The following is a 26,161-nucleotide window of genomic DNA, read 5'->3' as shown; positions in this document are numbered from 1 at the left end:
AAGAGAAGACTAGAGACTTTGCAGCATGGTGAATTGGGAGATGTGGTTTGGGAAGGAATAGTTGCCTCTTTCTTTGAATGTCAGGCTGTACAAAGAGACCCTCTGAATATCTGTTACTCTGCAGTTCTGTGAGTGAAGGAAAACCTAAGGCCAGTGCCTAAAGTTGGGAAAAGACAATGACCATCTATGCTGTCTTCCTTTAAAGATAGGTTATCCTGTGAGATCAGTTGCATTAAAATTTTGGCTAATTGAAATCAGTTCTTTGTATAATTGGAAGGACTGTCTTTCAACACAACTGTAAAAATTGTACAAGCAGTCTGCTCTCACTACTTTAAGGGGGAAGGGGCAGAAAGGATAACTAAGAAAATATTTCATGTTGTAATAGGGTTTTTTATGTCTTTTATAAGTCTTGCTATGAGGCTTAGTCCTTTAGATGCAAAATTCTTGCGTTTCTAAGTTAGAGGAGCGTGGCTCTTTACAGAACTGAACTTGGAAAGCAAGAATGGCTTTGGTAACACTTTCCTGTAGTAAATTTCAAGCTGAATGTCTTGTTCTCAGTATCTCAGTCCATCTGCTTTTACCAAACACTGAAAACATTCTCTTTGGCATCTGCTTTTTCCCCCCCCTCTGCTGAGGAACTGCACTGTGTTTGTGGGATCATCTTGACTTGTTGAGAGAGAGGTGAATCTACAGAACAGACTTGTTTAAGACAAGCTTGTGTTGAGCAAGCTTCATGCTGCTGAGGAAGTGACACAGCTTGAACGTCTTGATTTTTATTTACAGAGAGGTCGCAACGAGGGGCTGAGCAGTGGCACTCTCTCCAAGTCATCTTCTTCAGGCATGCAGAGCTGCGGAGAGGAGGAAGGCGAAGAGGGAGCGGATGCCGTACCGCTTCCTCCTCCGATGGCAATTCAGCAACACAGTCTTCTCCAGCCCGACTCGCAGGATGACAAGGTAGGAGGAGGAAGGAGGGAGGGCTTCACACGTTGAGATAAGCTCGGTTTGCACAATCTTTCTTCTGTTTCCAAAAGTCTCTGTAATGTACATAGTACGATTTTATGGTAGACAGAAGTAATCACTGTGACCCTTAAGACAACATTAAAAGGGTTTGCTGTGGAAAGGATGTGAATTAAATGCTTCTCTATTTTAGAAGCACAAGTGCCGAAATTTTTTCTACTAGCACTTTAAATGTAAAAATGGGCTGCTTTGTGTGTTTGCAGGCCTATTTACATCTGTTTGACTAATGCCATATTTAGTAATTAAAATGTAATTGTTTTATAATCATTCCTTTGGGTACTAAGGTTAAAATACTATGTGCAAATAAAGTTTATCTGGAGAAATTAACAGTTGTACATAACATTTTTAGATCATAGGCTGTTTACCAGGCCCTACTATTTTGGATGGCCTCAGTTCAAGGGGAAAAAAATTTCTATGTACATGCTTTAGCAGAAGGAGCTGTTCACATCAGCTCTATGGTGATTTTTTTTCTTCTTGTTTTTTTCCTTCTTTTTTTGGTGCCTAAGAAAAAGGTGTAGTAAGAAGTTAATATGGAAATAAGAGTAGTAATCCAGCTGCTTTTTACAAAGGCAGGTTAAAAGTGAAGGTAAAAGTTTTGCATCAGTAATGACATTCTGGACATGGGTAGTAACTGTGTAAAGGAGGTCTTACTTGCATATAATCTGTTTTTCTTAAATGTAATCATGTTCATACATTGAGAGGGTTTATTTCCATTTTCAACCAGGGTCAAATGTTTAGGGAACACATATCAAGCCTGGAAATAGAGGTTTTTAGAATGGAAACAGTCTGGACTTGTGCAGCAAGTATGCACATTACTGTTTTCTTCCCATTTTGCTGCTTGAAATTTGTAATATATAGCATTGAATAATGTTCGTGAATTTTGTGACTGGTTACTCACTGTTCTCAGTGATGCAGATGTTACTGATAACTTTGGCTGACCTTCTTTCTTTCTTTTTTTTTTTTTTTTTCTTCCTTTTTAAAATACTGCCTTTTGGTGGGGATCTTGCTCATCCCTGAAGCTATCATTTGTAGGGTCAAAATGGCTGGGTCCCATGCTCTATGTGTATTTTATTCCTAAACATTTTCTCATTGAAAAAGCATAATATATGAGTTGGGGAGTTAATCTATTGGGGAATATTCCTGAAACACAACAAGCAAAAATAGATCAGCCTTTAGACCTGAGAGAATATTTTATTGCTAGAAAATAATAATCTTAGTTTGAGACTTGGAATAAAAATAACGTTGGTGAAAAGATGTTAAAATATTTCCATGTCTCTTCAGAGATGTAAAAAAATTGAAACGCAAGTCTTACAAAAAGTTACCCAGAGAAAAATGGATTTTGCTTGCTGCTTTACACAGCAAGAACAGTTATGTGAAGGGATATGCTTGTAAGTTAGTGTCTTCTCGCTTCTGTATTTCTGGTGCAAAGTCAGACCCTTACCACAGCAGAGTAAGAGGCTTTGAGTAGCTTTCAATCTCCAGTAAATTTTACTTTCATTTCTTAACATGCACTCACTGCAATAAAAACATGTTGGGACAGTTTTTAAAGTAGCTTGAACTGCATTCTGGAGAAGACTTCTGAGAAGTTAAAGTTTGGTAAAGCTAATATTATACCATAATTTTTCAAAATATGTAAATAGTTATTCTTCTGTGGTGTGGTTTTTTTTGTGCAGTATCTGTCCTACTGCATGGTGAGAGGCAAAAAAGTCACCTCATGTGGCAGCCTGGGAGGTTGTGTGTGCCTCCCTGAAGTCCACACACCAAGACATACCACCAATTTCCAGGACCTAAAGCAAATGCTTTATTGGAACACAGAAGTGAGAAGCCAGAGCAAAGTTTTACACAGCAGAAGTCAGTTGGCTCTATTGATGGAGTTACTGATTAATAAAAGGCTTGCAAACAAATTCCCAGTTGTCTGCCTTCTGGGTGGAGTCCTCCTTCGCGTTCCTGCCATGCTCAGTGGTTTCTTGGGTTGTTCAGCTCCTCTGGATCCCAAGGAATGTCTCCTCCTTTCCGTGACCTCAGAGGCTTGGCTTTCATCTGTGCCTCACTGTGAGCATTTCTGCCTCTCCAGGACTCCTCATCTATGCTGCCTGGTGGAAACTCCCTTCTCACTGGGTTTCTCCCACCCTACCCAGCCTACTGTGGGCTCCAGCAGCATCTCACACCTGTGTGTGCTCAGTTGCTCCCTCCACCTTTCCTTGTTTTCTGGGCAAGGGGTGTATTCTGCTCCCAGAGTACATCATCAGGAGGGTCAGCAGGCAGACTTCACCTATGCAGCTCCACCTTTTTCAGATAATACATGACATAACCCCATGAACTGGAAACCAACCGGTTCTGAAGTTTTATCAACAGTCACACCCCATGTACTCCCATAGAGCAGTAACAGAGAGAAGAGACCTTGACCAGAGTCTGATTCCAACACTGCCAGTGTTTTGTAAGGCTACGTTGATCTCCATATCCAAAGTGAAAAACCCGCATACAAGCATAGCTTTGGAAAACCTGGCAGACAGTCTGATGTCAGGAGCATACAATTGCCTAAGAGACACGTTGGCTGTGGGATTGCTCAGTTTTTGGTGTGCATGCAAACATCATGTGCTAGGCCATGCTGATTTGTCCAATATCACTAAATAACACAACCATTTTCTCCTCTAAGAGCTCATCTGCACAGTATGCATTCTTCTGTTCAGTAGAATCATTGCACACTTCATGGATTTGCATTTGATGGCAGTTTACAAGTTGTTTGCATTTAATTTTTGGATAAGCAGTATTAAAGTTTCAAGAGCAGTTATGTTAATATGAAACTAATTATTTTTGCTTTTTGTTTTCTCTTTTTGTAAACTCTGATGCAGCATTATGTTGACTTGTGTTCTGTCTCTGCTTTGGCTCGGTTCCCGTATCTTTCCATTTAAAGCTGTCTGTATTTCCTTTGCTTACCCAACCCCTGTTTTCCTTTCCGAATAAGGCGAATACAAGGCAAACTACCTAAAATTTGTATATTCTTTTTTTTTGTATTGACTTATGGGGAGCCTTGTTACACCCATGCTTGATTTGAGCAGAACCTCTTGTGTTAAGTCATTATACGTGCCATTTCTTTGTCCAGTTTGTTGGAAACTTTTGCAGGACAGCTTACCCTGTGCCACATGACGTTCACTGTGTTGTTTGTAATATGAAGTAAGGTTCATATTACACCCTGTTTCCACTTTCCAGTTATTTAATGATAAATGTAATATGCAAACAACTCTGTTTGCAAATTACTGAGGCTGAATTTAATGGCCCTCTCCCAGAGTCCTTTACTGTGAACACCTTTTACCTTCAGTTGTATCTATAAACTGGCATTTTGTAGCTTATGAGGCCAGAGATCTTCTGTGCTCTACACATACCATTGGGGAAAATGGATGGCACAAGGAATGGTGAGCACAATTTCCCCTCTGAATCTGGGCAATATACCCCAGCTCCTTTAGAAAAGTAAATGCCCCTCAGTTACTGATGTATTTTTTTCTTAACTTAATGATGCTTCCATCAATTGGTTCCCATTACTCTCTGCAATTGTTGCTTTGTTTAACCAGCAATAAAATATGTTAACAAACTGTTTGTTGTCCATTGGGACAGGTCGGGCAATTTTTATAGCTATTTGTCAGGCATTATCAGCAAGGTGAAGGATATTTCCATGACTTCTGTTGCATGTAGGAACAGGAATTTTTTTTTTTATCCTAGCATTTAACTTCTGTGGGGGTTACTTAAAATTTCAAATTCCGGTGGCCCAAGTTGGAAGGGATGATCTTACTGTTACTACACTGACAGTTATTGTTGGGTATCTTTGCCTGACAGAGAAGTGAAGGAAGTCTCTTGATCCCTCAGCAAGTACCAGACTAACTCTGGGATTCTCTTTCTTTTTTGTCATTGCACAGACATCTTCTCGATTATTGGTGCGGCCGACCAGCTCTGAGACACCCAGTGCTGCAGAACTAGTCAGTGCAATTGAAGAGCTCGTCAAAAGTAAAATGGTGAGGCTGACTAGCAGATGCATATGTTTAAACAAGTTGTGTCTTCAAGTCCTGACTTGCTATTCAAAGGAAAGCTACATGTGTTTGACTTGTAAAACTTGACACCTGTTTCGAAAGTCACTTTCTGAGTTGGTGAACGGATCGTTTTGTACACTCTTTTGTAAAAGCACTTCTTGAATAGGTAAATGGCTATGTAGAGAAGCAAAAAAAAACAGTAAGAGGGAGAGGAGACAGCAGAAAATGTATATCCTATTAGTAAAAAGTAAATGTCCTATTGGTAAAATGAATGCTAAGACCCAGGCTCTTAGCCTGATAGAACTTTATGAGAAGAGTTCCTGAAACTTAAATTTATAGGAAATCTTGCAAGGTTCAACAGCAAAGCAGATAACCCTTATACAGAAACATTTGTGCTATCTAGTTGCTCTTTCGGCAACACAATAATGAAGAAATAAGTAAAAGAGTAAAAGGAGCATTTTGCATGTTAGTGCTTCCTTTTTTGCTTTTTAGTGTTTGCTAACAAATTAAGTAGGAGGAATCTGTGTCTGTGATGGCTTTACGTTCCTGTTTCTGAAGGTGCTCATTGACAAAGAATAGGGTGAATGGATAATTCCAGGCAGATTCTCCTTCATATTCAAAACCCAGCCTGACCCAGTCCTGGAAAAAAATGCTCTAGCTGACCCTGTTTGAGCAGGGAGATTGAAATATATGGTCTCAAGTGGTCCCTGAGCAATTTGTGATTCCCTCAAAATCTGGCTTTTGCAACATAGACCCTGTTGGGCTTAGTAGAAGTGCTGCTGTGAAAACTAGAGAGAATTGCAGCATGGCAGCCCCATGCTACCAGAGGCTGATATTTCCCAGGCTCATTCTAAATCTAAGCAGCTTTGAATTTCAGAATGAGAAATTTTAATTTGTATTTTATTTCCTCATTCAGAAAAACTTAGACTTTACTCACGTTACTGTATGAAATAATTGCTATGCTTTTTTAGGGTATTAACTTTGCTTTTTACTTCTCTTTCACCAGAAGGGTGAAAAAGAAGTAATCTGTGGGAAAATTCAACAAAATTGTAAAATGGAAAGTTTGATAGTCCATGTGTCTTTCAGGCAGCCTAGCAGTGGATATAACTTAATGATCCATGCACATGGTCCCTGGTGGAGATGTTCTCATTTCACAGTTTTAGCCAAGGGTCAGCTTCCATGGTTTTGGGGACAGTCATATCATTATTGGGTTTTTACTTTTTGTTGGGAAAGAAAAAAGATTACAGCTGAACCCCACCCTGGTGAAGTAAATGTGTCTTGCACTAAAGGGTGTATCGCATGCAAGGAAAATGTGATACATAACTGTAGATTGATCCAAGATTATGGGCTTGAATTAAAGAAATCCAATAAATACTTAATAGAAGCTTGTTCCTATTACTTCTCACGTGGCTTCTCCATCTTTTATAGAAGCAGAAGCCTGTGGAGTCTGTGCAAGGGAGATGGTGGATCTGGCAGAAGAGGCAGGGATTCTTTCCTATGATCTGAACTGTCATGAAGCTCAAAAGCAATATTGACAGTGTAGAAGTCATTATTTTCTTCAATGAGTCAGTATTTTGGCTAGTTAATAAGATAAACAAAATGTCTGACAAGGAATGCTACTTCTGTTGTGTTAAAAAAAAAAACCAAACAAACAAACAAAAAAAAAAACACCACTAACATCCAAAGAATCTCCTTTAAGGATATCCTATTTATCATTGAAAGTAACTTGCATATGCCAGAACTAAAGTATGACAAATATAATTTAATCCCTGGCAATAAGCATACCTCTGTCTAGTTTCCACCATAGAAGTATTTACATCCTGAGCAGGATAGTCTGACTTCTAGCCCTTGCTGCTCAAACCAACTGAACTCCTTTCTTTTTCTGTGAAGACTGACACATCTCAAAATGTGCCTGTATAAGGTTAGGTTATCTGTCCTGGAAAATCATGTTGTGGGCTGGTTTCCTGGAAGCTTGGGATCTCCTTTGCTAAGATACATTACAATAATTGATCTCCCATAGGTTCCTATATACAGCTGCATGTAAATGTGTCTTGTGAATAAAGGCGAAGTAAATCACTGTTGCTGTCTGTCTTGAACACCTTCTCAGGCTCTGGAGGACCGTCCAAGTTCCTTATTGGTAGATCAAGGTGACAGCAGCAGTCCATCCTTCAACCCTTCAGATAACTCTCTTCTCTCCTCCTCATCGCCCATAGATGAGATGGAAGAAAGGAAATCCAGCTCCTTAAAAAGACGACAGTAAGACCACATTTTCACTCCGTTTTTTTACAATATTTTGATGAGAGAAATTAAATGTTTAAAAAAATGTCCATTTTGAACTGGCAGCAGAAGCTGTTAGTCAGAAAGAGGGAGGACTTGTGTCGGGAGTCAAGCATGTAGTCACATTATGCAAAGAAAAAAATTTTTTCTCAAAGATTAGTTGCAGTTTCAATTTCCTGTGATTTTTCATTTTAGTCATCCTGTGTTCGACTTCTGTCACATGTCGGTCTCAGTTATTCAGGAGGATGCTGATCTTAAAATGTTCAGAGGGCTATTAGACTTCAAAAAAATGGTCATTCCCCCTGTTCTGTTCCACTGCACTCTTAATTTCTTTAGGTAGTAGTAAACCGTTACCATGGTAGAACAAAAACATGCCTGGTTTCAAAATTATTTAAATCTGTGGGTAGAAATAACAGCTCATATACTTAAGAGTCTCCAGACCAGAGACATAATAGCATTTTATTTTAAACAATAGTTAAATGTTTAATTTTAATGACACGTGTAAGAAAACATCTGACCTTAGGTAAACAGAAGTAAGCCTGCTCCGGTTCCAAAGTCAAAGCATCTTCCTTAGAAAGAATGTGCACGAATTCTTCTGTTTCAGCTCTGCTTATCAAACATATGTGACTGCAAATGTGTAAAAGGTTGTATGCCATTAATCCTCTTTAAGAATGTTTCATTTTTTAATGAAATGTGTTCACCATGTTCTTTCCATTGTAGCTATGTCTTACAGGAATTAGTGGAGACAGAGCGAGATTATGTACGAGATCTGGGCTACGTAGTTGAGGTATGACGTTTTTCATTCTCTTGATTTTTCTGTTCTTTTTTTTTTTTTTTAATGTGGTACTGACCAGCTCTGTAGCTTGAACCTCACTTTTTTTTTTTTTCTCAAAACAAAACACAGTAAGAAACTGAACATGTGAATGTTTGCATTCTGAGTTTTCCCTCCTGCCGCCTTTTAACATACGAGAAATATTGCATCAAATCTTATTCCCTCCCTTCTGCCTGTTATTGTGTGCACCTTATTGTTCTTCTGAGGAATGTAGTTCTTTGTCTTTTTTTTTTTTTTAAGATTACTATCTCTGGCTTAACAGTATCTTAGACTAGATGGTTTCGTTTAGCACAACTAAATTTAAAAAGTATTGTAGCTCAGCATATAGAGCAACTATCTTGGATTTGAAAGACTTGCTTCCTCTCCTACTGCTGGGCTTCTCTTAGACTTCCTAGTTTCCCCTTCTGTAAAATGAGATAACATCACACATCTCCCTTCAGTCTTCAGCTACCAACAAAATGCATTTGGAAGAGTAGAGAGAATGACCATGACAGTGAATTTCAGCCTCACAAGGTTCAATTCTCTAACTCCATTTAAAAAGGAGGGAGGGAAGGAATGATTGGCATCGTGTTACCCTTTTTACAGTATTTAAATAGTGCATTAGAAAGCTGTGAACAGATGTATTTTTGTAACTAACAAAATAATTCCTGGTGAAAATGCTAAACATCAAAACATAGACTTTGCAAACTAAACCCAAACCTGGCTTAGGTTTAGGGTTTAGGAATAGAATAGGGTTAGGAATAGAAGTATTAGGAAAAAATAGAAGGAATAGAGTCGCAGGAGTATTACAAAACTTAAAACCACTTCCAGCTCTACCTATGTGATAGAATTGCACAGTGAGATGGATACATATACACCGAAAAAGAGAAGGCGGGACTATGGGAAAATGTAAAAGGAACTTTATTGTAGCCAGAATGCTTGCTAATAGAATTGATCTTCAACTTTTTTGGTGTTCAGTTTGCTTATTACCACTAGTAGTAGTCCATGCAGTGCAGTCCCATGTGCAATGCAGCTGCTTTCTTCCTCGGCGTGCTTTGGTGTAGGGTTTGTGTAGGTGACTGAAATAAGAATCACTGAGCAAAGGAGCATAGAAGCCAGTTCAGTGGCTCCAACATGTACTTGGTAACAGCCCTACCTGGCAAAGCATTGCAGCTGCGTCTTCAGACAATAAAGAGAAGGACTGTAGAAGTTTCCTCTATGCTTTGAGCCTGTTCACACAGGCTAAATCAGCTAGAGTGAATTCATCTTGCTAGCACTGGGCAATGTTGAGTAGACAACCTTAAGCCAATTCGTGATATTTTGTGTATATGCTCTATGTTATAGAGCAGGTTTTTTGGTTTGCTTTTGCATCCCAGGCAAGTTAGTCTCACGGACAATTTAGAAAGCTTCTGGGAAGAGGGGGGATTAAAAGACATCTCACTTTTTTAAGTTAAAACGTTCACAGTGAATTTCCTTGGACTGTTGCAGGGTTACATGGCGCTTATGAAGGAAGACGGCGTACCTGATGACATGAAAGGCAAAGACAAGATTGTATTTGGAAACATTCACCAGATTTATGACTGGCACAGAGAGTACGTATTAACTAGAAAACCATCTCCCGAACAATTCTACCTAAAAAAATACTAGACTGACTTTAAGACATTATTTTTTTCCTCAAATACCCAGATACGAGGTAAATATAGTTGGTTTTGTGTTTTGAGTTGTAGGAACTTTAGATTCAGCTTACAAATGTTGGTACAAAGATTTGCTTTAAACAAGGATGCTTATATATCACAACTGCTTCAACTGAGAATCTATGGTATGGATAGTATTACGTACAGAAGCTTGTACGTTGTTTGAGGCTTTATTTTCAAAATTGGTTTCTGTAAGAATACGGTCTAAAGAATTTGTTTACGGTTAGCATGGCAATATTGGCACCTCAGGCATTCAGACTAGGAAGGAGAAAAGCTTCAGTCAATATATGAAATTAAAGAATTTTATAAATGAGCACTAGTATTTTTTCATCTTGGCATGGATTCAGTGTGTCCTTTTGGAAAACTATATTAAAATATTACACTGCTAACATTGTCATTTTGGACATACATTAATATCCGCAGCTGCTGGTAGAGGTCAGAAAGTGGATCTTGCGGTAAGACCACGTTGCCTTGCAATTACCTGTTGTTATAGTGTGTGCTATCAGAAAAAAAAAAAGTACTTATTCTGTTTATGTTCAGCTTCTTTCTAGGAGAGTTGGAGAAGTGCCTTGAAGATCCAGAAAAGCTGGGATCCCTGTTTGTTAAGCATGTAAGTGTGAACGTCTTCATTGGCAAACCCCTGTTACTGCTACTGACCAACATGTTTGATTATTAAGAATTTATCTGTGGTACAACGTGATTAAGAAAATGCTGTAAAATATTCTTCATTGTAAGAGGTGGAGAGATAGCTTATAAGAGCTTATAAATAAGTAAATGCTCTAGGTTTTGTCCCCAGTATCTTCCTGGGGAGAGGAAATATGAATGAGGGCCCCATTTCTCAATTCAGTTTCAATTCTGTGCAAGGGAATTGTCATTTCATGTGTCACCTGCCTTCTAATCCCAGGTATCCCTGCAGCACCATGGAACATAAGAAACAAAAATAGCAAAGAGGCTCATTCTGATTCCTGGTTTCAGTGCATTCTAGTTCTGTATCCTTTCCCCTTCTGAGAATCACAGTAGTGGTTGAGATTCCTCCCTCTTCCCTTGGGAAAGGAATTGAGAGCGCCAGAAATTCATGATGTTTCATTTTAGTCCAACACAGTACCCTTTATAGCTTTATGCAGGTCCCTGTTTTTCCACTTTTCGTTTATTTATTAAAAGGGGTGACCATGTGATACATGTGGATATTATAACACTTCAGAAGGAAATTGGATGAACTAGTTAACTAGAAACTAGATAGAAAAATTCAGGACACATCAGACGTGCCACTAGTCAGTCATTTTGGTGTAGAAATATAATATCAGTTTGAGATGAGGTCTCGAGGTACTCCAAATCACGCAGGACAGCAGAAGGGAAACTTGCCTGCTAAATGCAATCGTTTGCACAAGTGTGCAAAGACTGAAGACAGACTGGATTAAAGCAGATTTAATGGGTTTCAGATTTTTCCTGCAGTCTGTTTTTGAAGTCAATACCAGGGTAGCAAAAGAGCACAGAACCAAACATTAATGGAACAGTAACACTGGGAGCCGGGGCGAACTCCTGGACTGATGAATGGGGAATGAGCTGTTTCATTTCTGAGGGATTATTTTAAAAAAAAAAAAGGGGGGGGGCATGCATGGAGAGAAGGGAGAATTCTGGCACTGGTAAAATGGGAAACCTGGAGGAGGTAACCCTCCCTGTTTCTGATTGCTGTTTTACTTTCTCCTGGTATATTTGTGATGGAACTGTCTTTGAAAGGCACCCTTACCACTCCAGATGGAAAGGCAAGCTGTGATGCTATTACAACATCCTCTGGCAAAACCCTGACTATCAGCTAGAACATGACGATTCGGTTCCTGCTCTTAATCTATGCTGTGTGTCCTTTTCAACCTCCATCTTACTTTTTCCTTCTTTGCTTTCCATTTGTCTTCACTGGTCAATACTCCCTAAGTCTCTTAGCAGCAAAGCCTCTAATGGCAAACTGATCTTAGCAAAATGATAAGACAGATTTTAAAGCAGATAGTAAACACATATGGTATGTCTGTGTTTCTTAACCAGCAAGGTCAGTGATCAAGAATGAATCCTAAAGGCTGAAGTTACAGTTTTTCTCTTTTGCTTTGTTGCCTTGGTGTTAAAAGCACATGCAAAAAATACAGAATCAGAGTTAAGAAATACTGGCGCCACTATTTCCAGGCTACATCACTTACATCCCCACTCAAACCCCACCAGGACAGCTAATACTAAATATAAGGCTTGAGAGGTTTCTTGTAACTACTCTGTACAGCTAAACAGGAGGAGGTTGTTCATGTATTAGAATAATAATTAGATTATTAAAATTTAAAAAATGTGTTATTTCAAAGGTTCTAACCATTGCTCTTGCTAAAAGAAAAAGATAACGATTTTCATACTTAATTTTATTGTGGGACCTGCTGCGCTATCATCTCTAAAGACCTGTTGTTCAGGAGTGTTTATAACTGTGGCAGTGCCTTTCTAAAGTCATCATGTATTCCCAAATAAATGTGTTTTCAGATCTGTAATTTCTGCATATGTAGCTGCTTCTTTTCCTCAGAAAGATCTTTTTAAGTTCATACTCTTGAACAGCTGTACTTATTATAATAATAATTCGTTTCAATCTGACATGTTTGGTTTTTTCTTGATGATGGTATATCATTCTGTATCTTTGTTCTTGTAGGAGAGAAGGTTGCACATGTACATAGTTTACTGCCAAAACAAACCAAAGTCTGAGCACATTGTCTCAGAATACATTGATACATTTTTTGAGGTAAGTTCCTGAGAGATGATATAGCAAGGTGAATAATGTGTACAAATTATAAGCATTATCAGATCTGGTGACCAAGCCAAAAAAGCAAACAAACAAAAAAAGCCAAAAGAGCACGTATTGTTGTTCCTGTTGTAAATTATAATTTCTTGCCATTTTTGTTCTGATTTGTCAAGTCTTATACAGGCTCCTAGAGATGTGTTAATCTCTAGGGGAAGAAAACTAAAGTTTAGGTATAAGATACTAATTAATCAGTAGAGTGTCATCCTTACTAGCCCTAGCCTAGGAAGTTAACAGTGCATATTATATGAAGTGGCAATTTTGAACAAGCAAGGATCACTCTCAAAAATTACATTTCACTGTACAGTCTTTTCAAAAAAGATATGGAAGATGCTTGGAGAGAGGAATACTTTGGAAACAAAGCTGATAGAGATAAGGGGAAGGACTCCAGCTTTTGCTAACTGAAGATTAAATTCTACTCTGACTTTTGCCAATTTCTGCTCTGATAGCCATTAATAGTGATATAGCCTGCTGTGTTTCTATCCCAACAAAATAAAGTTGTTTCTAACTGAACAAACAAAAAAATGTTTGTTTTACAACCCTCAGGATCTAAAGCAACGCCTGGGCCACAGACTTCAGCTCACGGACTTGCTAATAAAACCTGTGCAGAGAATTATGAAGTACCAGCTGTTACTAAAGGTAAAGTGGACCCAGATTTGTAAACAATGTCATGTGATTATTATCTGAGAATATTCAGATAGTTATAAAAATTGCAGTAAGTAGCTTGGGCAGAATTTTGCTTTTCCTTTTAACAGTTAAAGACCAAATGAAATGTTTAGAATTTGTACCAATATCATCTGAAGGGAAGAGGGACCTCCCAACTGTTTTCAGATAAATGTGATATGAGTTGTTGGGACCCATCCCAACTTTTCCATCTACATCTGCAACCATTTTAATATCACATAAATGTTTACTGGAGAGCAATCCTGTGTATCAGAGAGGTCATTGCCTTAATACGTGTTCTCGTATGAGCTAAATCAAAATAGTGAATAAATCTTAAAAAAATAACAGGGGGAAGGCACAGCAGCAAGAAGCTCTAAAAAGAAAATTTTTCTGTCTTTTGCAGTTTGTCGTTCTCTGACAGAGGATAGCAAATTCAGATTTTCTAAGATTTGTCTTTGCTGATTTCTAAGAAAAGAACTAATTATTTTTTTTCTCCTTTTTTAGGACTTCCTCAAATATTCTAAAAAAGCTAATCTTGACACAACAGAACTAGAGGTACTTGAGATATTTTCTCTTAGTGATTCGAATGCTCTTTACTCTGAGCTTCTCTTGTTTTGATAGAGTCACTTTCCTGTTCTGATCTTCTTGAGAATGTAATTACAAGTGTTTACTTTTCACATATCTGTTCTAAAGCAACCGTAGCAAATGAAACAAATTTTTATGCTGCTAACTCATTTGGAAAATAAAACTTTGACTTTTTATTTGTCTTGAACAGAGAGCTGTAGAGGTCATGTGTATAGTACCAAAACGGTGTAATGACATGATGAATGTTGGCCGCCTGCAAGGATTTGATGTAAGTTGGCCGAGGTTTTTTGCTTAGAGTTTTTCTCAGGTTCTCTAGAAATTAACCATTAATGTTGTGGGGAGAAATGAGATCGGGTGCTCCCTCACAATTTGGTTAGCTGGTGCAAAAAAAACAGTGAATGAGAAATCAAGTCTTAGCCCTGCCAAGGACTTTTTCCTGGGAGACTTTACCTGTTGTGTCAGTCATGCTACATAAGTCCTTCTGCAAAATCGAGGAAGCGCTGGTGTTATTATAGTTCCCTTATCAACTAATGACTTGCAAAGCAGTGAAGAATCAGTTATCAGCAGGTGAGCAGCCCTGACTTTAGTAGTGTGGACAAAGGAGGAGTTGCTAAGGTCAATAAAGTACCTGAGGCAACTCTAGCACGTCTCCTTGTTTTGCTAAGACTAGAAGAGATGAAAATTGGCTGTTGAAGCAGTATGCATCAGTCAGACCATAGTCACGTGTTCTACTTGCGAAGACCTTTCTGCTCTGTGATGCACATATGAACTTGAATTCTTCCCCTTCTCGACACCCTGGAAAACGTTGGAAGAATGAGAGTTACTGTGGGAGTTACTAGGAATAGAAGGATGAAAGCCGTAGTGGTACAAGCCTCAAGCTGCAGTATGAATTGAAAAGCGTGGAGTGTATTTTGTTGGGATTTTTTTCTTGATGATTGTTTTTAGAGAAAGGGCACAAGAATGTTTTGTGTATAGGAGGATCGATGAAGACATAATGGTCAGTGACACTCAGAAACTGGGAAATAACAAAGCTGTTTTGGCATGAGCATTTGCTCAAAAAGGTTGATTGGGGAAAGAAATGAAGAACTGCACTAAATTTGTTTCTGCTTGCTTCTGTGTTTAGGGTAAAATTGTAGCCCAGGGTAAGCTCCTGCTCCAGGACACTTTCTTGGTTACAGACCAGGATGCGGGACTTCTGCCACGCTGCAAGGAGAGACGGGTCTTCCTGTTTGAGCAGATTGTCATTTTCAGTGAGCTGCTAGATAAAAAGAAAGGTTTCTCCATGCCCGGATTCTTGTTTAAAAACAGTATCAAGGTAACTGTTGTATGTGAGTCTTTGCGTCCCCTGCACAAACTCTGCTAAGGTAACAGTTTCTGATTTAGTGTGGAGTCACTAGTGACATCTAGGTGTGCAATCCCAAAGCACAGTGAGGTGTCAGTCATTTCCTGAAGTTACTTCCTGCAGAATTTGTGCTTGCTGTTTTTTTTGCTGAATTTGTGCTCGCTCTCATGATAAATGGGAATCTTTGGATCCCAGCACTCTGCTTCCCACGTGAAGCATACCAAAACAGGTGTTCTTGTACAAAGCTGTACAAGCATTAGCACAGAGTTTAGTCTTTAGTTCTGTCCTGTGTAGACACCACATTGCAAAGTCATTGCAAATAAAGATAACTACCTATCCCTTCTTTTGAGTTTCAGCTGAAATCAGTCCAAATGTGTAAGTAACATTTGTAAGTAGTGCCACCTTCTTAGACGTGTCAGCTTTTCCTCAAACGAAAAGCATTTACCCCCACTTCAAGCTTTCCCTGAAACAAAAACTGATGATATTAGGGCCTACTAGCCCTCCTTGTGAAGCGTTTAGGGTGGACCCTGCTTCCCTTAATTCACCTCGGTGCTCTGCCTGCCAGCTGAGCATCCTGTTTAGCGCTGGCTGGACCGCCTGTTCCAAGGCGTTGCTGTATCTGCAGCAGAAGCCTTTGGTGTGGGCCAGTGGTAGACCTCCACACCAGGCTCAGCACTTTAAATAACACAAAGACAGAGCGAGGGATGATGGAGAACACTGGGCCACACTGACCAGCTGGAAATTGTTCAGGCACAGTGTGTCAGTAAGCTGTACACTAATCCTTAGTTTACTGCAGTCTTTCATTTCATGGTATTATTTTACTGAAGGAAAGCACGGTCATCAGTTGAAGATCTTACTTTGAGCTCCTAAGTAAGAGATTCTAGAGGTATATTTCTCATAAAAATACGTGAAGTATCAGATCTCTTTTTTTTTTCTTTTTTTCTTTTTTTTTTTTCCACAAAGGTGAGTTGCCTTTCCCTGGAGGAAAATGTGGACAGCGATCCATGTAAATTTGCACTAACATCAAGAACGGGCGATGTCACAGAGACCTTTATTTTGCATTCCGCCAGTCCAGGAGTCCGCCAGTTATGGATCCACGAAATTAACCAAATTTTGGAAAACCAGCGCAACTTTTTAAATGGTAAATTATTTCCTCTCACTGAAACTTTATAATTGAACGTCTCTCATCTGTTGTTTCTTGGCTTTGAAATGATTTGCAAGTTTCCTTTTTCCTGAGCTAATACAGAACATTTGGGGGATACGTGCTGCATTTCTGCTTCAGAACAGATGCTAGCATTTATTATAAGAGTGGTAGTCTGAATTTACATGGTGTTCTCTTGGTGAAATTTTCCAAATGTTTTGTAGGAGTGAATCAAGATTGGCACCATCCGTTGAGGTGGAGAGTTAGCGTACCCCTTTTAAGCAAATGCAAGCCTTTAAAGGCTAAACCCAAGTGGAATTTTAAGCATCTATTCAGAATATGTTTTGCTTGTGTTATTTTGGTGGCCGTTGTTGTCACATCTTACGGTAATAACAACATTCAGATTGTGCAGGAGAACACTAGGAGATGGTAGTGTCTGCTGTGACATTAGAGGGTTCTTGCTATATTTTTCTATCAATTGGTTGTTGCCCCAATCTAGATTTTATTTTTTTTAAAAGAGTTGTAATAGATGGAACAAGGACCTGAGAATTCAGTCGCACCTATTTTTTCCCAGCTTGGCTGCTGACTGACAATGTGATCCTAGAAGAAAACATTTCTCCATGGTTTCAGATTTTTCATCTTTAATAGGTACATATAGCAGGTCATGGAGGTGTGATATAAAAAAGTGACTTGAGGTCTACAGCATGACCGGCATTGCTAAGGGAATTTATCTTACTTGAACAGCACTCCCCTTTTGCCAGTAAGCATGTGTTTTAAACTGTTCCTGTTCCCCTTCCTGCCCTCCTTTCCCTGATCGTCTTCCCTCCCACCCCCGTTGCAGCCTTGACATCCCCAATCGAGTACCAGAGGAACCACAGCAGTGGTGGAGGCGGCAGCGGGAGCAGCAGCGGTAACAGCAGCGGCCCCAGCAGCTGTAGTGGCATCCCCAGCTCCAGCCGTAGCCGGCCATCCCGGATCCCCCAGCCTGTCAGACACCATTCCCCAGTCCTGGTCTCCTCTGCAGCCTCGGCCCAAGCAGAGGCAGACAAGATGTCAGGTATGTCCATTCACAATCTCTCCCTGCCACACTACAACACCTCCTTAGAAACTGGCCAGAGCCAGCCAGACAGGCACCCTCCCAATGCAGAACCGGACGGTCCTCAGAGAGAAGCTGAGCAGATTCCCAAGATGAAAGTTATTGAAAGTCCCAGGAAGACAGCGGGAAACATTTCTGGCTCAGCTGATGGAGCCCAGAAAGACTTACGTGGAAGCTCAGAGGACAGTCGATCAAGAAACAGCATAGGATCACTGACGCTTGGGAAGCCAAGGCCAGGAGCCATCTCACCAATGAACTCTCCTCTCTCCACGACTTTCCCTTCTCCTTTTGGCAAAGAAACCTTTCCACCCAGCAGCCCCCTGCAGAAGGGCTCCTTTTGGAGCTCCATCCCAGCATCCCCTGCCAGCCGCCCTGGCTCCTTCACTTTCCCTGGGGACAATGACTCCCTCCAGCGGCAGGTCCACCGCCACTCTTCACACAGCAAGGACACAGACCGCATGAGCACATGCTCCTCGACCAGCGAGCAGTCAGTTCACTCCACCCAGAGTAATGGGGTAAGAGCGGAGCACCTCTGTCCTGCGAGCTCTTCTAAAACCTTCCCATGCTCCCTTTCTGTGCGTTACCATCACTCTCCGTACTAACTTCTGGCTCTCCAGTGCTGTACTGCTCTGAAATAATCAACTGTTCAAATATCTTCTGCACATTAAAAAACCAAAATTGTCTACCTCTCTGTGCATGTATACATACAAACGTGGATATGTATACAGACACGAAAGCAACTGCTAACATTAGATGCAATTTCTGCCTCTGCTGAAAACATAGATCACTAGGCTGATACTTACTAACTTGCTCTCCTTGCTTTTTTCGTCTCTAATTTGAAGGCACGTAATTAACATGCTGAAGCGTGGCAGCCAGAGCACCTTGGGGTATGCATTTCGGCCAGCACTTAAATCTGTCTTCAAGATTTTGGCAGATTGCCTTGGGGCTTTTTTCCCTTTCACGCACAAATCCGCCACCGTTGTCCTGTTGAGTTTTAACTTCGTGGAGACATCTACAGTACGTTCCCTGGGCTGCTTGATTTTTATTTTTTATTAATTCCCCCCCCGCCCCTCTCCTTTCAGCCTTAGTTGAAGTACAACATTCTCTCTTTAAATCCTGTGTCTGATCGAGGAAGCTTCCTTCAATCCACTCAAAATAGGCCAACAAAACCTAGCTAAAATAATCCTCCTTCTACTACAACCAAAACAAATAGCGGCTCCACTTGTCTTTTCTGCTTTGTAAGAAGAACTGGTTTAGGGCATCTGGAGATTCAACCTTATAGTGTGCGCTTGGTGTGTTTGTGCGGAAAGCTGGGGTGTCAACAGAATCCACATTCTCTGTAATAACGTCCACCAGGAAACGCAACACAGCAATCACAGGGGCATGTGCGAATGTAAAGCAAAAAGTTCAAGGCACTTGCCGTGGATGCAGTAGGCAGGCTATGGTGCCTTTCTTTTTAAACTCGCATTTGATTTTTCTCTCACTAAGTGTTGTGTTCACGAATGTTTGTTTTTCCACTCTTTCACAAATAGTATGCAATACCGATTTTGCAAATCGCCTAACTTGCCAGACCTCTTTTAAATGCATGCGTTTCTTTATAGAACTGTTTAACACAGAGCTTTCTTGACTTCTTAGTTCTTACACTTTTTTAATCGCTTCAGAAGAAAAAATTATGCTTTGCATGTGTTGTATTTTTATCCCGATCTTCCTTGAGCTTTTCGTTTGGTTTAGCTCTGTCTTGTGTTTATCTTTAGTCTAGCAAAATGTGATGATAATGTAATATCTGGGATAATTTGAGTATTTTGCAACTACTGCACAGTATGTAAATCAGGATAGTGGTACTTATTACATGCAGAGAAGACTTGCATAATATTAATTGACGTCATTAAAAAAAAGAGGGAGGGAGAGACGGGATGGCACTGAGTTTTCAAAACATTTGAATTTTGATACTGTCTCAGCAAAGACACCATTGCTTATTTTCATCTTGCTGTAAAACATAATATCTGAATGCATGCCTTCTGCTTCACAATTACATTGCTTTTAGTTTGGTAATTGAGATGGGTCATAATTCTTCATTTATAACGTCATTTCTAGACCATACCTTAGCAGGATTTCACACCACATTCAACAGACTAGAGAAAATCTGTTGTGAAGATTTATTTTGATTTAACCATTTGTGTGTGTGTTTACTTGCATGTATGGTTAGGGTTGGTTACTTACGGAAAAGTTATTTCTAAGAAGAAGAAAAAGGAATTGCTTTTGCTAGTATTTCAGGAGTATGGGAGGAATTTTTTATATTTTGATTTTAAATCTTCCTCTAATCCCATAATTGAGGTCAGTGATGACCAGCAGAACATGCAGTAGAAAAACATTAACTGTGCAAGAATAATTACTTCCTTGCAAGGCAAAAGAAAAGGCTGTCTTTCTGTGGTGAAAATAAATTCCGATATAAACACATTCACAAGAAAGTTTGTCACTTAAGAGTTACCAGACACTTGTTTATTTAACAGATTTATCTGTCCTTGTTGAAAATAAGAAATATTCAGCTTAATGTGATCCTTCAAGACTTAACTATTAAAAAGAAATGTTATGTTACAGGAAGGTCAGTCTTGCAGCTGTACAAATTCTGCTGCATGCCAAGAAACAGTATGTTCAGGAATAGTGTGTGGGGCGAGGTTTGGAGCTTAGGTTGGTTTTGCAACTTCAGCCTTCCCTTCTTCTTGCCCTGTAAGTCTAACAGAAGGAGTTAACAAAAGCAGCTTTCTCTGAATAGAGTTGTTTTTCGTCTAGCTAAAAGAATCTAGCAAGTTGTAATCTTAATTTAAACAATGACTAAAAATGAGACCGTTTGTTTGGTTCTGCTGTACCCAGTTTGCCTGAGTCACGGAAAGGGCTTGGTAATACAAAAGACCATGCAGACAGTCCTCTAAGCCAGACAAAATGAGTTCTCCCACTGGAAATACAGCATCTGGAATTAACAAATATCCTTTAGTAGAGGTACAATTCAGGATGAGGTCTTTCTCTCTGTGGTAGCATTTCCTTCATCATCCTGATGGGGGGGGGAAGACAGAGTGGACTTCAACGACCCAGTTGAATAAAATAGTCCAGCTAGAATAAAATGTACAGGCTCACTGGAAACCCAAGCATCAATGTGCTGAACATGCTGTGAATGAATAATCTGAGACTGTTCCTTTCCAAATGTCTTGGTTTCTCAGCCGAAGCACTAAAGGGGGAAGCACAGGCACCGAGAGATGGAGTGACTTGTTCAAGGCCATTAGCAGACTGGAAGAGAATGTGGTATTCAGGGCTCCCAGCGTACTGTGCTGTCCACTGACCCCTGCTGCATCTCCTCAACATTGAGGGGAGAAATATTTGACAGTTTTGAGAAAAAAAGGTGACACTGTTTTAAACCTGCGTGCCAGGCTTTCCACTCACTCCTGCACACGCATGGTGCTACCGGGTGGTTATAAGTGATAGCAGTCTGCAGCTACAGCTGAGTACTGATTCCCTTCCTCAGCTCAGCTACTACTAAGCAATAATGAGCCCTCACGGGTAGTGACCTGAAACAGCCTGAAGTAAGAACAGAGACAAAAGACAGGGGAACACACACATACGCCTCATGCCACACCATTAATTGGCCATCCATTTTGATTTTAATGTGTTTCAAGAAGGAGATATCTTATTTCAGGGAATAGGTTGCATGATCTGATAATAGATGTCACGCTTCCATTTATTAAACCTATTTGCATTTGTCCATGCAAATGGACAAAATGAATCTTTTAAAAAATAATAATTGCAAGTGGATTCATGGCCAGGAGAAGGCTTTTTGTTCTTTTAATGTACACTCGATCAGCCATAATTAGCTTTCTGCGAATGCTTGGTGGGGAAACGAACAACATTCATGAACGCTGATTGAAAGTGTATGGTAAGCAGCTAACAACGCTCAGCTCTCTGTCACTAATCAGTTAAAAGTGAGATTTCCAGCTTTATTCTCATAGTCCAGTGGGCCTATTTTGCCCAAGAAATGAATAATTTCTTATTTTAGTACCTTATGCTGTGCATTTAAAGGAATAAACCTGATGATACAGATTCAACCAGGGACAAGCCTTGTGGTTTTGAGAGACATTGTCAAAAGCATATTTTGTTCTTTTCTACCTTGTCATGTTTCGTGTGCAGAAGGCTGGTGTCTGAGATGTGACAAACAGTGCTAGGAAAGACTATATGTATTATTTGTTGTTGGAATTTCCAGTGTTCATGAGGTAATGATGATGATTTTGAAACCACACCTATAAGACCATGAAAAACTGTCCTACGTGCTGTACTGTAGTTTATTGCCTGATAAAGATGCGAGGTTCAGTGTCCAAGCTTGAAAAGAAGACCAGTTGAGATCTGTCTATAAACTGACTCTTAGTTAAAGGAAGTAATCTTGAGTAAAAGCAACAGGAAGAAATTTCTGCAGCGGCTGTACGTAAAAGTATATGAAGATCGAACTAATTTGCACAAGATAAATAGACACAGGTAGCTTTACAAGAGAAATCAGAGCTCTTTTCTTTGAATACAGCTTAAGTTATGTGGATTATGCAGGTAATGTAGCAGGCCAAGAACAGCCTGTCTTCTTCATGAACTTTAAACTTTATTCTTTTTTTCCTTACCTCTTTCTGCTTCCAATTGACGCTTGCAGAGTGAAAGTAGCAGCAGTAGCAATATCTCCACCATGCTGGTGACACACGATTACACGGCAGTGAAGGAGGATGAGATAAATGTCTACCAAGGAGAGGTCGTGCAGATTCTAGCCAGCAACCAACAGAACATGTTTTTGGTGTTCAGAGCCGCCACTGATCAGTGCCCCGCAGCCGAGGGCTGGATTCCCGGCTATGTCTTGGGGCATACCAGTGCAGTCATCATTGACAACCCTGATGGAACCATCAAGTGAGTGCCTGGGTGTGTGTAGAAGGGGAGGAGGAAGAAAAAACTTCCAATTTAGACAAGGCTTTGAACCTTTTAAACCAAAAGTTGATGTGATCTTTGTGAAATAAATGAACATCAAGCAGAATGAGTACTTGAGAGGTCCCTTAGCAAACTTCAAAGTACAAGCTAGTAAGAAAGAGCCCAGAAGCACATATTCTTTTTTAAAAAGAGCTGTAATAGTGCAATCTTCTGGGAAAAGATAATGAAAGAATACCTGATCTAAGATCAGCAATAGCTACTGCTGTATTTGATAGGATGAGTTATCAGGCTAGACACCTTTGTTTAGGAAAACAGTCGGGGAATGTTTGTTCCAAGTGAAACGAGATCTCAAGAGTTCCTAGCTCTTTACTGTGAGTCAGAAACCTATTGAAAATGACTGGTTGTGTTAGGAAGGTCTCTCAAATCTGCAATGGGAGAAATTATAGCAAAGTTCTTAGCACTAAATCTTTATACAAAGCATCTATAGGCTGTATTTGATATGAAATTTCATACTGATCATTGCTCAGTTTGACAGTTGTATTTTCAAATAGAAATTTTACCATTTGAGCAATAATTTTAAGAAATACTGAACTACAGACTAATCTTACTGGGTTGCTTACATTTTTATTCAAGGGTAACATCTCTTCTGGAACACTTAATGTGTTTCATTTCAGTATACTTTAATACAATCCAATAACATTTTGACATACTTTTCCAATGCTGTTTGAAACTAGAGAGTATAACACGTAACCTGGAGTTGAAAAAAATTGATCAAAGTTTAATGTTCTGTATTCAGGAAGTCAACGTCTTGGCACACAGCACTCCGTTTAAGGAAAAAATCTGAGAAAAAAGATAAAGACGGCAAAAGGGAAGGCAAGCTAGAAAATGGTTACCGCAAATCCCGAGAAGGACTTGCCAACAAGGTTTCTGTAAAGGTAAGTGTTACAAAGATGTAGTAGTTTCCAAAAGAAGTTGTGTTGGGCTTTCTTTAAAAGTAGCTTCTGGCAGAATTTCACATGAAGGAATTAGAGGTAACAGTGGTTTTAATGGATGGTGTTTGCCAAATCTGAAAACAGGAAGATACAATTTTTGAGCCTGCAAGCGTGATATAGCATAAAGATACTGCAGAAAGAGTAGAGTGATGCAGAAATTCTGGTGTTCAGATGTTTCTTGGATCTTGGTGGGTACAGCTAACTTTGAGCCATCACTGGGCTTTGTTTTCTACCATTCTTTAAGTTATTATAAGGTTATCAGGACATTAATTCTTTAATTTCTCCTTTCCAGCTTCTCAACCCCAATTACATTTATGATGGTAAGTTGTTTTAATTTTAAAAAGTTGCAGTCAGTATAATTTGGTTAAAACATTATTTACTTTGTTTAAATTTGCTTGATATGAATTATGTCAGGAACTGAGTATTTTCTATCAAAACATACATATGCCCTTTCTGGATAAGGGGCACAGTCAATGAACATTCATTCATTCATATTGATTTTTTTAAGATGCAAAGAACTCATTTTTTGTTCACAAGTCCAAAACAACATAAAACACAAGGACTATATGACGTGTTCTATATGGAGACTGTATGGAATTTGGACCTTGCTGAACTTGCAAAATAACAAGACCGGGAGTTGGAGCTGCTTCATTTTTAACCTTGCACCCTAGGAAACGTTCAAGGCGTCTCCAGTGCAGAGCCTGATCAGGACAAAGATAGTGGCCCTCTGAGTTAAGAGCCAAACTGGGTTTATATCTTGATACACAGAACCAAACTTTTTGAGTTTCACCTGTGAAACAGGGAAACCACTACAGTGCCTCAGTGGATGAGTGAGGTGTTCTGTGTTCCCCTTTGCAGACTTAGCTGGATATAAAGATAGCCTAGCTGAATACATCCTTAAATACTTCTCACTGTAGAGTTTCCTTGGCTTGCCATAAAGAGGTTGTTTGCATCACCATGGTAGGCTTCAGGGTTATCTGTGGCATAGCAGTAGTGTTGTCTCCAAGTCTACACAGAGAAAAATTCCCTAGCTCTGCAGAGCCCGAGCAAGTGGCCTAATCATGAATGTGCTCCAAGTGTAGAGGGATAGATAAGCCTTGGAAATTTGAAGTACCATACTACTTTGTCTAATAGAAAAGAGAGAGTGCAAGGAATAGAAAAGCAAATTTATTAACTTCAATTGACTTAATGCCATTAATTTTCTTTTTCCAGTTCCCCCAGAGTTTATAATACCATTGAGTGAGGTAACATGTGAGACAGGAGAGACCATCGTGCTTAGGTGTAAAGTCTGTGGTCGCCCCAAGGCTTCAGTTACTTGGAAAGGTCCTGATCATAACACACTGAGCAATGACGGTCATCACAGTATTTCGTACAGGTAAGTAATTTGTGTAATGTTCAACAGGAACTGCTGAGACTGTTATATTTTCTGTTTGCACCCTTGGTACAGGGTAACTTTTGGCTTTGAGGCATAAAGGTAGGGTTGCCCTCAGACAGAAATATTTCTGAGATTTTCTCGAAATGTTTTGTAACTTCTGTGTATGGCTGGGGTACCCAAATGTCATATTCAGTTGATTTTTAAAAACAAAAGAAAATTCAGCTGGTGTTTCTGGTTAGCTGTTGCAGAAGCCATCGTGGTTCTGTCACGCTGACCGAGTGCTTGAACCAGAACAGTGTGTTGTGACATGCCAGTGCTGTGACATGCCATCCTACCAATCCCTTATTTCCATTAGTAGCATACCATCATTTTGGAGAAAAATGGCTGCTTTCAGATCACACTACAGTATTTTGCAAAGAAAAGCCTCTAGTGCCTACTGACAAGGCAATGTCACAGTCTTCGTTGTTGAAGGTCAGAAACTAACATTTTTGTCTGGTTTTAGCTTTGCTATGATAGAACTTAACAGACTAACTGGTAACTCAAAGACCTGAGTAATAAGAGAAATTGCTGTATTTTGGAATATGAAACTGCACATTAGAAAAGGGGTTTTTTTGAAAAAAACATTATTTTATATACATAAAGTGTTGCTTAATGAGTAACTTCAGTGTGAAGAAATGTGTTATCTATGAATTATGCTCTCAATTGAGAATGAAGGGGTTTCTTTGTATGTCATCTTCTTAGAAGTCGTGTGGTATAGCCCAACGTACCTGCAAACTTGATGGCATGTTATACTGTTCTTTTTTACCTCTTGCTGCTGCTCCTTTTTCCTTTTCACCAGGTATATTTTTTTTTTTTCTGGGGAGACAGAGGCATTGTGGCAGCTTTTCTACTGCATCCAGGACTGTTGTGAGATGAGTTAGATTCACTAGGTTTAATTCACTGTTATTCATTACTGTTACAGATTTATATCCAGTAAATCATGTTGGTTGTGGCTGACAGATTTTTAGAAATAATAGTCATGAAGTGTTCTTTCAGCTGGGGAGGGAGGTCATCTTCCTATGTTCCTAAAATTCATGTTCATTTTTTTCCCTGAAATTAGGTCATGTGGTGAAGAACATAGCAAATAGTTTTTGGTGCAGTCACTCAAATGACTTGCAGTTACTGGGATGAATCCAAAGGAAAGCAATAAGAATGATAGCAAATCTTAAAAATATGCCTTATTGTGAAAGAATAACACAGTGTTAGGGTTGTTTTGAGCCTAGAGGTGAAAAGTGTAGGGAGGACTTGCCAAGTATTCACATTTGCAAGAGACTTTTGCAAATAAAATTATCTGCTGTTCATGTTCATGGCAGAGGGTCAAATGAATCGCACAGAGAGAGAT

At 39.6% G+C, this 26,161-nt stretch overlaps 1 protein-coding gene across 1 annotated transcript in view; it reads left to right on the top strand.

The window, feature by feature from the left end:
* TRIO (trio Rho guanine nucleotide exchange factor) overlaps positions 1–26,161 on the top strand; it is a 182,907-nt gene that overhangs the window by 149,557 nt on the left and 7,189 nt on the right. Inside the window, exons 35-51 of the mRNA XM_009883743.1 lie at positions 784–954; positions 4,929–5,024; positions 7,147–7,295; positions 8,037–8,103; positions 9,616–9,719; positions 10,362–10,431; positions 12,493–12,582; positions 13,186–13,278; positions 13,807–13,857; positions 14,078–14,155; positions 15,011–15,202; positions 16,193–16,370; positions 17,212–17,981; positions 22,148–22,395; positions 23,210–23,348; positions 23,698–23,725; positions 24,618–24,780. Coding sequence (XP_009882045.1) covers positions 784–954; positions 4,929–5,024; positions 7,147–7,295; positions 8,037–8,103; positions 9,616–9,719; positions 10,362–10,431; positions 12,493–12,582; positions 13,186–13,278; positions 13,807–13,857; positions 14,078–14,155; positions 15,011–15,202; positions 16,193–16,370; positions 17,212–17,981; positions 22,148–22,395; positions 23,210–23,348; positions 23,698–23,725; positions 24,618–24,780 — 2,687 coding nt within the window. The remainder of the gene's footprint in view (positions 1–783; positions 955–4,928; positions 5,025–7,146; positions 7,296–8,036; positions 8,104–9,615; positions 9,720–10,361; positions 10,432–12,492; positions 12,583–13,185; positions 13,279–13,806; positions 13,858–14,077; positions 14,156–15,010; positions 15,203–16,192; positions 16,371–17,211; positions 17,982–22,147; positions 22,396–23,209; positions 23,349–23,697; positions 23,726–24,617; positions 24,781–26,161) is intronic.

The sequence above is a fragment of the Charadrius vociferus genome, unplaced genomic scaffold (assembly GCF_000708025.1).
Source record: "Charadrius vociferus isolate BGI_N301 unplaced genomic scaffold, ASM70802v2 scaffold103, whole genome shotgun sequence".
NCBI lineage: Eukaryota > Metazoa > Chordata > Aves > Charadriiformes > Charadriidae > Charadrius > Charadrius vociferus.
The sequence above is the reverse complement of the archived record's forward strand: the minus strand, read 5'-3'. Positions and strand labels throughout refer to the sequence as shown.